At 36.5% G+C, this 13,191-nt stretch overlaps 1 protein-coding gene across 6 annotated transcripts; it reads right to left on the bottom strand.

Moving 5' to 3' along the window:
* Positions 1–236: 236 nt before the first annotated feature.
* On the bottom strand, positions 237–7,110 carry Vom2r68 (vomeronasal 2 receptor, 68). Of its 6 annotated transcripts, none has more exons than XM_087584148.1 (6): positions 6,920–7,110; positions 5,637–5,931; positions 4,467–5,273; positions 3,367–3,591; positions 2,316–2,439; positions 237–1,144 (listed from the first exon to the last, which is right to left on the bottom strand). In XM_087584148.1, the coding sequence occupies exons 1-6, from the start codon at positions 7,108–7,110 to the stop codon at positions 237–239; spliced, it is 2,550 nt and encodes an 849-aa protein (XP_087440274.1).
* Between the last annotated feature and the right edge of the window lie 6,081 nt (positions 7,111–13,191).

Here is a 13,191-nt window from a genome sequence, read left to right on the forward strand (position 1 = left end):
CATACCTACAGATTAAAATAGTGATAGCCATTTCTCAATTGAAATTCCCTCGTCTTAATATCCTTTTTTTTTAACCAAACTTTAGTAGTTTCTATTATAATGAACAGTGCTATCCTGCATTTTAAGTACAAATTTGTATATTACTTTAAAATTTTATATGATTTACTAATATTTTGTTAAGAGAAAGAAAAAAAGAAATGTTGTATATCATCTAACATTTTGAAACTTTTAAAGATTTAATAAAGCAATTTATTTTTGTACTTCTGAAGAAAATTTGAATTTGGTCTAACTAAAATAACATAACACTTTGGAATAAACACACACCCTAGCAACCCTGCACTAGAAGCCAAGATGGAGAAGACTTCCACAACTACCATGACCTTCCCCCTTGTGCTATGGTAGACAGGGAGGAAAGTAATCCAGACACTGCAGAACACAAGCATGCTGAATGTTAGGAACTTGGTTTCATTGAATCTGTCAGGAAGATTCCTAGCCAGGAATGCCACAGCAAAGCTTCCCAGAGCCAAGGAGCTCAGGTATCCTAGGACAAAGTGGAAGGCAGTGACTGAGCCTTTGTTGCAAATAATGATGACCTTCCCATGTTCTGATTGTATATCTCTGTCAATAAAGGGAGGAGATGTTGCCAACCAGGTCCCACAGATAACAAGTTGGATTAGTGTACAAATGGGAATGATCAAGTTAGGTGCCCCTGATGCCAGGATCCGTCTCATCCTTCTTCCTGGTGTAGTGAGTTTGAAAGCCATGACCACAGTTATTGTTTTAGCCAACACTGTAGAAATTGCCATTGTGAAAAATATTCCAAATGTGATCTGTTGCAGGATGCAGGTGGTCTTTTTGGGATGTCCAATGAAGAGCAATGAGCAAAGAAAACAGAAGATGAGAGAGATGAGCAGGATGTAGCTGAGAATGCAGTTATTGGCCTTCACAACAGGAATATTCTTGTGCTTCACAAAAGTGACTAATACTAGAATTGTGAGGGCAGAGAAGCACAGGGCCATGCATCCTAGGGTCAAACCCAGTGGTTCTTCATAAGCCAGAAATGACACATGTCTTTGGATACAGTAGGTTTGCTCTAAGTTGGCATACTTATCATCTGGACACCTCACACATTGCTCCATATCTGCTGGCAAACAACAACAAACTTTCATGAGATACTATAATTATTTACTTAATAAATGAGTGTTTGTATTATTTAGAGGATCCCTCAATAAATATTTTAGTGTTGAGCATCTACTGCGTTCCTTATTGCTGTAAGGACCACTGACTGGCTGCTTTATATTAACCTATGCTTTGTGATGGAACAAAACTGCATTGTGGAGAATGCAGGAGAAAAATATTTATTAAACAAAAACGAAAGAAAAATATTTTGTTTTCAGTGCAATATAAATAATAATATGCATAAAAAGATTATTAATTTGAAACTACTACTCACATATCTGTGTAGCATGCAAACCTAGCTCTCAAAGCCAGCTGATAAAATGCATTATTCCCTTTGTTGGCATTAAGGGTTGTACCCTTTGTTGTTATCTTCAAGTAGAACATACAATTCCTTATGCAAATACTATTTGCATAAAGATGTTTCCATTATTGAAGCTGTACGCCTCATAGGTCTAGTCAGGTCACCCTCACTGTGGTACTATCTCTTTCTTCTTAACTACACATTCCAACCTAGATGGCATGAAGATTATGAATAATCACAAACATCCCTCTTTTCTTAGCTAAGATGTGATTGATGATAAGCACAATCCAATATGTATGTATGAATATGGGTATGTTCTTGAAATTTTCACTAGTGTTCTAATTCTGTGACAACAAATTCTTCATCCTTAAAGCCATGTGAGTTCTTAAAATATATTTCATTAAAGAACATCTGTGTCCTTAAACTTCTGGTGTTTTTTGGGATCAAGTCAGATGGTAGGAAGGAATGACTGTGAACTGATGGTATGGTGAAATTACTTTGTAAAAATTAAACAACAAAGATAAAACGTGTGCAAAGACTATGCCTAAAACTTTTATTTAAAAATGTTTATATGTTTGTCCGCCTAATGTTTCAATATTTTTCCTGCAAAATAAAAAATCAGGAACTATCATATTGTGGGAGAAAGACCTCCGTGTAGAAGATATTTCAGTTTATTTGAAGGGTCTAAAAATATACTAGTAGTTTTCAACATATTATATTCTAAAACAGTGAGATTTTACATCTTCTGTTTCCATGTAGGCCATTTAACATTTCTAGTTTTGATAGAGAAAATAATTTGAATTCAAATTTTTCTTTTTTGTATGCAAACATGTACCTGTGTCATTAGAAACCTCATTTTCTGGGCACAGGGCACAATCAAAGCAGCAGTGTGCAGCCTCGTTCTGATGAATTTTCCTGAATCCAGCAGTGCATGTAACACTACACATGGACGTGGGGACCTGAGGCAATATATACATACATTCATATATTGTATGTATTATATATTATACATTATACATTATATACTATGTGTATAATTACACACACACATATATATATAGGTCATATAGATATAGATATAGATATAGATATAGATATAGATATAGATTTAGATATAGATATAGATATAGATATAGATATGGGTCATTAACAGATATGGCTATACATATGCCTCTGCTGACAGGCATCACTCACCAGTTTTCGGCACCTTATTATTTTGGGTAAGACTGCAGTACTCTGAAGGTCTTTCAATATTTACTAAATCATGTAATACTGTATGAGTGATGTTTGGATTGTAGCGATTTAAAATTTTTCCTTCCTAAACTGATTAAATCCAAAAGAAATATTTATGTGTAATCATGTTTTCTCACATGGTTTGTATGTTAAAAAGTAAGCACACTGAGTTGGATGATGAGAGAAGTTAGAGATGATCAAAAGTACTGTTTGATGAATATGAACAAAGGATGTTATATAAGACTCTCATAGAATTAATAAAGCTTTTTAGATTTAAAAGAAAACCTTGACCATGGAGAAATGTTTCTGTTAATGAGTATAAGCTGCATTTCTTTAGGCTATAAACATGTTCATACAGAATCATAAAATGTCATGTCTTATATATAGTTGCAAATATATATTACTTCATGTTTTATAAATGTGTTTCTGTAGTGTGGTTTGAGTAGGCATGTGGGTACATTTGAATCTGGAATCCAGAGGTCTTTGATCCCTGTCACATTTGTAGAAAGTTATAACTTTTCAAATTTTGGTGCTTGCACTAAGGATGGGTCATTTGCAAGAGCAATTTGCCTTAACCACAGGGCTATCCCTTCAGGGCTTCTTATTTTTAAATTTAACTATACTGAAAAGAATAACAATTGGGGTATACACACGGATGTTCCTCCTGTGGCCCACTTCAAGTCTTCAGATATTTGAAGTTGTTGGCTCTGCGGGAAACAAGAAAAATAGCTCCCTATTTTCACTTTTAATCCAAGGCCTTGTGGAAAATTCCAAATGTTGAAAATGTCATACTCTGCACACTGATTTTCCCTTTGATTCATGTTCACCAGTTCTCCGACAGGGTTCATAAATATCCTGGTTTTCAGCAAGGAAGCCACCTAAATGAGATGCATCATTAGATGATTACATATGCATACCAATTAAGGCAATACAAAATTGAAAATAGTCCCTAATTTTTCTACTGGCTTCCTGAATATACGGCTGTATTAAAAAGTTATCCCATATATTAAAATACAATGTATCTCATGGGTAATTAAAAAGTCATATACTTCATAGTAATGTTCCATAATAAAAAGTCTTAGAACAAATTCTTACAAAATAACAAGTAGCAATTTGTATGTGTGTATGTATATGTGTGTTAGGCTGTGTGTGTGTGTGTGTGTGTGTGTGTGTGTGTGCATGCATGTGTGTGCACATGTATGGAAAAATAATTCTTCAAAAATGAAGCCATGTATGTGAGAAGAAGTGGGAAGTTTAAATATCTGGAAGTTGGGGAAACAAAGAGATGTAGTGGCTCACTCATGTACATAAAATATACATATATGAAATAAACATGGACTTAATAAATTGTGAAGTCTTTAAAATTTGTTTTTATACTTAATTGTTTCTTTAAACGAATTACTATTGATCACAGCATATGTACCATTTCTTAAGAAAGTTATTCTAGCTAAGTAATAATTATGGGTTTTATGATAAAATTCTTGGCTCCTGTACTGAATACTGAACACATTTGGTAAAATACTGAGACATATTTTCACAAAACTTACTGATATTCATACAAAACTATTGTCTCCTATTTAATGTAATCTTTGCAAATGGATCAAAACTATTTAAAAGATTCTTTAGGTGTCTTTGCAGGAGAGAATACTTTCACTGAGAGAATAATCTATAAGTAATGTACATGGGTTTCTCAGGGACCATTTGGAACATCACCCTGATAAGTCTAAGCATAAAGAAAAGTAAGAAACTTTACCTGCTGACAGTTAATGAATCTTCCTTTGTGTCTTAGTATTTTCTGAGATTCTACTTCTTGAAGAATGAGTTCATGGTAGGTGTGGGCCACAGCATACACAGCATTATACAAATTGTATCCTTCTTCACTCAGAACCATGTCAAATTTGTGCTGTGCTAACCAGTCCTCTGTGTTCTTGGATGTAAAATGATTCATTTCACTATCACTGTTCTTAAAGATTGAACAATTAAAATAATTCCACTCCAGTATAGTCTGAGAAATGTCTACTGGGTATTTGGAAGTGTTCATTGTTTGCATAAAATTCCTAAATTTAGGAATCCTGCCATTGTGGTATGCAAAAGTGACAGTTCCATGGAAGAAATCAAGGCTGAAAACTCTTTTATTTGTGATAACATCCCATTGTGAGGTTGTAATCCAGATTTTCTGTGCACCTAAATATTCCCATCTTCTAAAGCTGACTTCTAGAGTAGAGTTCCTTTCACCATAAATGATAACAACCTTTGCTGATGATGTCATAATTTGTTTATCATATATGTTAGCCCTTGCCATGTATATCTGCATGTTTTCTGGGATCACATTCACAAAAGCTGAACAGATTGAATGTTTTTGCATTACTTCTCTTGTGACTGAGAGAAACTGAATTCCCTGGTCATCATCTGAGATGGCTAGTCCAATCCAAGTCCATTCAAAAAAAAGCATCAAAGAGATCATGGCATGAGACAAACAAGTGTCCTTTCTTGCTATCTGATTTACATAGGGAAACTGGTCACGGTCACTCAGGTTAGGATTAAATGGTCCAAAAAAAACCTAAGGGATGTAGAAAATGAAGAATGAAATATCCACAATGAGGAGTATGTTTGTTAGGAAATTTGGACTTATACACTAGTATTGTTACTTTTCTTAACCCCTATAGTGGAAAGTAAGATTACTCTATAAATATCATTTATTATTTATTATTATTATTATTATTATCATTATATTCTAGGGTATTCATGACAAATGTAGCTATTTTTCCTGTTTCCCCAGTATATCAAAAAATCTGAGTAATTAATCCTCACTAATATAGAGAACACTGCATATACACAAAACCACCCTTACCAAGTTTTGTCCCTAGGCATATGTAAATGAAATGCAAAAGTTGTTAATTCATCCAGTGTCACACAGTCTCACCTTTGGTTTTCTAGAATTAATCGTCAGTTTTAAGGAAGTTTTCCATGATGGTCCTGTAAGTTGTATATAACATCTGGCCCGTAAATAACAGTTATAATTAACAATATTCAAAGTATTTCTTTTGAATGAGTAGTTTGTATCCACATATTCCAATGTATCTTCACACATGCCAACAATGAGGGAGAATATCAAAGACATGTTGGGTAAAAGATAAGGATTCTTGTTGATCTCATCAGTAGCAAAAAACATTACCAAAAAAAACTCATAACTTCTTGCTGGTATTCTAAAAGACAAAGGGATGATTAAGGAGGATGCTTAAAACATGAAACTTTCTCTCAAATTGAAGCAAATTTTGTACTACAGAACAGGTTAAATTGCTGAGTAAATATTAACCTTCCTGAGATGAATTTAGCAAATTAGAGATCTTGAAAACAACTTATGTCAACCTCCTGATTTAGGAAGTTGGGGTGAGATCCTCTAGAAGGTTCCAGAGACCTGGGAGGTGAGAGACTCTCAAGACTCAAAGGGAGAAACCCTAGATGAAATTCCCAACAGTGAGAATGGTTTGGAGAGAGAACTTTTAGAGTCTGCCTACAGTAGAAAAGGGCATCAAGTGGAGGGATGGGGATTCCATCCCACAAGCAATAACTCTGACTCAGTATAATTCCTGTCTATGAGAAGTGCAGGACAAAATAAGAGATTGTACTTAATGATATTCCTATGATATTTATAGAATATCATTTCAATATTTTCAAATGTTAATGTTTATCAAACATAGTATTATTGAAGATATATTTAATTTAAATTTATATATCCATTTCAAAATATATAAAATACTACAATATACCACAGAACCAGATTATGATCCTCTAGGTTCATTTACTGATCAATTTGATTTTCCCTTTTAGTGTGAATGTTACAATGACAATTTACTAAATATTGTTAGATTTCTCTTAACACCTAAGTCTTCCTAATTGCTTACTATTCTTTAAGTAATATCTGAGCACTGAGAATATTTCTCCATATAAAATATGTTTATCTGCCTGAGTACACTCTTCCAAACATATTTTCCTATTAGCTGTGTGCATTGGAGACGAATGTACTAAAACCAAACTAAATAGTGACACATTTGAAAGTCTTAAAATATTGATTGATATGTTGTATAATTTTCAGTCCTTCCTAGTGTGGTGGTAAGAAGTGGCAAGAATCCCACAGCTACATATTTTTAATTCATGATATTGAAGCAGTAAATAAAGCTCATGACATACCTAAAATACACGATCTCATTATAAAAATTTTCTTCTATAGGCTCCTGTCGTGTGAAAAGTACAAAACCACAGTCAGTTCTCAAATCTCCATCGTTATCTCCATTGTTCTTTATTCTCCAAAAGCAACTGGGCTCAGTCAAACCCCACATGATGAAAGAAAACTTCAGAAGCAAGAATGAAATAGTAAAAGTGCACAGCTCCTTCATGTCAGCTAGGATTTAAGATGGGGCGGTTGTGAAATCTGTGCCTTATACCTTCAAATATCACACATACTTTTACATCTATGTGTCTGTTTTAAATTTATTGCTGTCTGGAGATCCACTAAATTATATTCTACAGTTCCTTTCCATTCATCCTGTACCATGATCCCTGGATACATCTGGGAAATTGCGACCTCAAATTCTACATCTGAGGTCTGAAAACTTTGATCAGCACATTTCTGAAAACATGTTGTGAAAAACATGTTCTCCATCCTCAGGTGCCATAATTTCATTTGTGTCCATGGCATTCACTCCAGAGACACTCTTCTCCTGAGTAGCTTGGGTCAGACCATGACAACAGCCATATGTATGAACACAATTGGCAATCATGATAATGGATTTCATCAGAACTCCAATAGTAAAACAAGAGTTGAGAAGGTAATAATTTTCCCAAGTGATTCAGTCTTTGAGTTGAATCATAGGACATTATGTCTTCCATTGTCTCACATGGGCAGTTTCACATGCAAGAATGAGCAATGAGTTGAACATTCTCTCTGTCGTACATAGTTTATTTTATGCTAGTTGCATTTGCACAATCTCATATTTCCCATGATTCCTGTCATCTGGAAAACCCCTGATCAATCTCCATTGAGTAGTATCTGGATTTGAACTGATTCAACAGATATCCTGTCCAATATCAGTACCAATTTAGACATTCACTGAGTTATGATAGTCATCTCTTGCTTGATCTTCAGTTGGTGATGGTCAGTGCCTTTTGATAAGACATTTCTTCAACTGAAGTTTGTTCAAATCTCAAGATGATTGAGAACAATTTTGTACATTTTGCTCAAGTGTGATGGGGGAATTGAATTTTATTGCAATTTGTGAGGAATTTTATACCTTATATTAGTATATACCTTATAATTTTCATTTACCTAAGGTTGTATTCATGTACATAGCATACTGTGTTGGATTACATTGCAACAAAAGAGATGTATATCTTATATGATAATTTTTGTAATATCAGTAGATCCAAATGAATGACACAGATGGAGAATTTCATTTGTAAATACTTGAACTACCTTATACGTATGCCCATAATGATCTTACTGAATTTTATTCTTGCTAGTAGTGAAGTGGCATCTTTAATTTCATCTATCCATCTTCATTGGGTGCCTTGTCGGGATTGTTGGTATTTCACTGGGTTATAAACGAATCTTGATATGGAATTTATTGCACTTTTTTGGTTACTATCAATTCAAATTTATGTCATAGTTTGGTTGGATTATATCTTTGTCAGTTTCAATATTTTTTAACTACTTTCAAATATATACTGATTGGGCAAATTGAGTATCTTGATGCTTATGATTTTCTATCATTTTGTGTTCTGGATGATAATGCCACAGCAAATGAATTAGTAAAATGCATTCTCTCTATTATGGAAGTTGATTCTTCACTACATTTTGACATCTATTGAAATGCCATCCTGAGCTGTGGCACTTTTAGGGGCATCAATTTTTGTACATGAGTATTGTACTGGGATCCACACTTACTCATTATATCAAACCTACAGATCAAAAATTTAATTCTTTCAATAATGTTGAATTTGGTTTTTGCCAAGATTGAGAGATGAGCCTCCATTTTGCTTTCTACAGAGACATCATCCTTCTTGCTTGGGACACAAGTCACATTACTAAATACTCCTTTTTCTTTTTGCCTAAGTTCATTTTATTTACTTTACATGTTATATGGAATACACACCACAGTGTTTTTCTGATTATCAAGGAAAAACTTTGGCTTCTTTTTCCCTGTAAGTCATCCTGTTAGTTGGCAATCTTCGGATACATACTGCAATACTTGATATCCCAGAGTTTCCTTCTGGTTTGTTCTCTTGTAGGGAGCGGGTGTGGCAGCAGTCCCAACATGGCGCCCGGGACTGCAGCTAAGTCTCATGACTAGCACCTGACTTCCTCACACACCTGAAACTAGCCACATCCATTGTGGGAGCTGTGCAGGAGCACCATGACGCAAGATCAGGCCATGTGACGTGGACCTATGAACTGAGATTACGCAGACTGGACTGAGGAGGCAGAGTTGAGGGAGGATGTAAGGGAGTGTGCTTGGGGGCTGAAGAAGAGAGGGAAGAAAAGAAAAGGAAGATTGCTGCTTGCATGCAGAAAGAAAGGTTCCTGAATAAACTGCTTTGAGAAGAACGTTGTGGTGTTGCTCTTTTCTGTGAGTCGGAGACACAAGTGACATTCTCTCTTTATTTTTTGTTGATTTCATATATTTGACACCACATTGGGATATGTAGAACACGTGGTAGTCTCTATCTCATATTTATTTCATAAAATAATATTAGCAGTTCTCTCATGGAACTTTTGTGGTTCTTAGGTATACTATCATATCATCTGTGAATATAGATATTTTGAATTCTTCCTTTCCAAATTGTATCCCATTATTCTTCTTTAGTTTTTCTTATCGCTCTAGTTAGGACTTCAAGTACTATATTGAAATAAAACGAGAGAAAAAGAGTGGACAGGGTTGACATCACTGTTTAATTTGAGATGATGATATAAATTATTTTAATACCGTATAAAATTTAAGATACTTTCATATATTATCTATTTGTCATGTTAAAACATTGTCTTAATTTTTGTTGTTATTATAGAGATTTAAGCCATACATTAAGATTGTTGAATACTGATCTATTTCTTGTGTTTTCAGTATATTGTGCCCATCAACTATTTCTATCCAGCATTTCTAAGACAGTTTAAAAAACTTGGTGTCACTCATAAGTATGTTTTTTTTGTAGAGAATTAATTATTTTACAATTTTTGAATACAGTAAATAAGATAAAATGTATAATGGAAAAACTAAGAAGTAACTCTCTCTGAGTCCTCTGGGCCAAGCCAATCTGCCCTGAGCAGACTGCTAACCCAGAAGTACCACCACTCAATTGTTAGCTCTCCTCAAACTTGATCAGACTCCTGAACCATACAGAACTGCAGGTCCTGAAACAAACAGTCTAAGGATACTCAGCAGAGGCTTGCAACCAAAGCCATGGCAACCTGACATTTCCAAAGCAAAACTACCCCTCTAAAGAAAGTTCTGGATATCCTAACAAAAATTAAACACACCACACACACACACACACACACACACACACACACACAAAGACTATAAATGCAATCTTACCATAATGATAGAGGCCTTAAAAATTAAAAGAAGGACCTCCAGTTTCTAGCTGGCACCCAAACCTCCCTGATCCTGGTCCACAGCTCCCTGCTCACAAACCCTGTGGGAGAGAGAACTGATCACCTCAATGTGTTGGCAATCCTGAGACTGCAGGGCAGGAGAGACCAACACTCCTGGCCACCTTTGCCCACATCCCTGGCCCAAGAGGAAACCTTATAGGGCCTCTGGGAACAGGAAGATAGGAGCAATCAATCTACAAAAGCCCTTCGGTCCAGACTGCACCAGGATCTGAAGGAACATGATCAAACAGCTCCCTGGACCCAAATCTCGTGGGAGGGAGAGGTAGACCACCAGAGGGGCAAACATGCCTGTGAAACCAGAGGAGACTACTCTCTGCCCATACTTCTGATTCAAGAGGAAAACGCCTAGCGCCATCTGGGCCCGCTGTGCACAGGGACCCCGGTGAAAGAGGGACAGGTTGTTCTGGTTGCTGCCCTTACAGAGATCTGAAACCCAACCCTGAGGAGCAACTTCGGGCCCAACACCAGAGGTAAGAACAACTTTTCTGCTACAAGTGACCAGCCTGGTGGACTCAGGGTACACAAAGGCAAATCTCCTCTGGGACTAGACACTTCCAGTTTCTAGTTAGCACCCAAACCTCACAGATCCTGGTCCACAGCTCCCTGCTCCTAAGCCCCATTGGAGAGAGAGCTGATCGCCCAGATGTGTGCATACTACTGAGACAGAAGGGCAGGAGAAACCACCACTTCTGCCCACCTAGGCCCACATCCCTGGTCCAAGAGGAAACTGTATAGGGCCTCTAGGAACAGGAAGATAGGGGCAATCAAACTGCAGAAGCCCATCAGTCCAGACAAAACCTGGATCTGAAGGGACCTAGTAAAAAAGCTCCCTGCACCCAAATCCCATGGGAGGGAGAGCTAGACCTTCAGAGAGGCGGACATGCCTAGAAAACCAGACTATTATCTGCCCACATTTCTTACTATAGAGGAAAACACCTAAGCGACATCAGGGACCCTTGTGCCCAGGGACACAGAAGGAAAGGCAGGCCCTTCTGGTTGCTGCCCTCACAGAGAGCTGAAACCCAGCCCCAAGGAGCAATGTCAGGCCAGAGAACAGAGGTAAGAACAACTTTTCTGCTCCAAGAAACCTGTCTGGGGGACTCAGGAACATATCCACAGGAACAGCTGAAAGCCAGTAGACAGGAAGGACTACATGCCTAAAAGCAGAACACCCTGTTCCCATAATTGGCTGAAAGAAAACAGGAAAACAGGTCTACAGAACTCATTACAAAAAGGCCTCTAGGATGGTCAAGCCACTGCTAGAAATAGCAGAACAAGGTAACACCAGAGACAACCTGATGGCAAGAGGCAAGCATAGGAAGCCAAACAACAGAAACCAAGACTACATGGCATCATTGGAGCCCAATTCTCCCACCAAAGCAAACACTGAATATCCAAACACACCAGAAAAGCAAGATATAGATTTAAAATCACAGATGATGGAGGACTCCAAGAAAGACATAAAGAACTCCCTTAGAGAAATGGAGGAAAACATAAACAAGTATAAACCTATAAAGAGGAATCACAAAAATCCCTAAAAGAATTCCAGGAAAACAAAATCAAACAGGTGACGGAATTAAAAATGGAAATAGAAGCAATAAGGAAAGCACAAAGGGAGATAACCCTGGATATAGAAAACCAAAGGAAGAGACAAGGAGCTGTAGATACAAGCATCACCAGCAGAATACAAGAGATAGAAGAGAGAATCTCAGGAGCAGAAGATTCCATAGAAATCGTCAACACAACGGTGAAAGATAATGTAAAACGGAAAAAGCTACTGGTCCAAAACATACAGGAAATCCAGTACTCAATGAGAAGATCAAACCTAAGGATAATAGGAATAGAAGAGAGTGTAGACTCCCAGCTCAAAGGACCAGTAAATATCTTCAACAAAATCATAGAAGAAAACTTCCCTAACCTAAAGAAAGAGATGCCCATAAACATACAAGAAGCCTACAGAACTCCAAATAGATTGGACCAGAAAAGAAACTCCTCCCATCAAAGAGTCAAAACACCAAATGCACAAAACAAAGAAAGAATATTAAAAGAAGTAAGGGAAAAAGGTCAAGTAACATATAAAGGCAGACCTATCAGAATCACACCAGAGTTCTTGCCAGAGACTATGACAGCCAGAAGACCCTGGAAAGATGTCATACAGACCCTAAGAGAACATAAATTCCATCCCAGGTTACTGTATCCTGCAAAACTCTCAATTAACATAGATGGAGAAACCAAGATATTCCATGACAAAACCAAATTTAAACAATATCTGTCTACAAATCCAACGCTACAAAGGATAATAAATGGTAAAGCCCAACATAAACAGGCAAGCTACACCCTAGAAAAAGCAAGAAACTAATTGACTTGGAAACAAAACAAAGAGAAGAAAAGCACACAAACATAATCTAACATCCAAATATGAATATAGCAGGAAGCAATAAGCACTATTCCTTAATATCTCTGAACATCAATGGTCTCAACTCCCCAATGAAAAGACATAGATCAACAAACTGGATACGCAATGACGACCTTGCATTCTGCTGCCTACAGGAAACACACCTCAGAGACAAAGACATACACTACCTCAAAGTGAAAGGCTGGAAAACAACTTTCCAAACAAATGGTTTGAAGAAGCAAGCTGGAGTAGCCATTCTAATATCGAATAAAATTGATTTTCAACTAAAAGTCATCAAAAGAGATAAAGAAGGACACTTCATTTTCATCAAAGGAAAATCCACCAAGATGAACTCTCAATCCTAAATATCTATGCTCCAAATACAAGGGTACCTACATACATAAAAGAAATCTT

Source organism: Rattus norvegicus, chromosome 14 (genome assembly GCF_021556685.1).
Source record: "Rattus norvegicus strain SHRSP/BbbUtx chromosome 14, alternate assembly SHRSP_T2T, whole genome shotgun sequence".
NCBI lineage: Eukaryota > Metazoa > Chordata > Mammalia > Rodentia > Muridae > Rattus > Rattus norvegicus.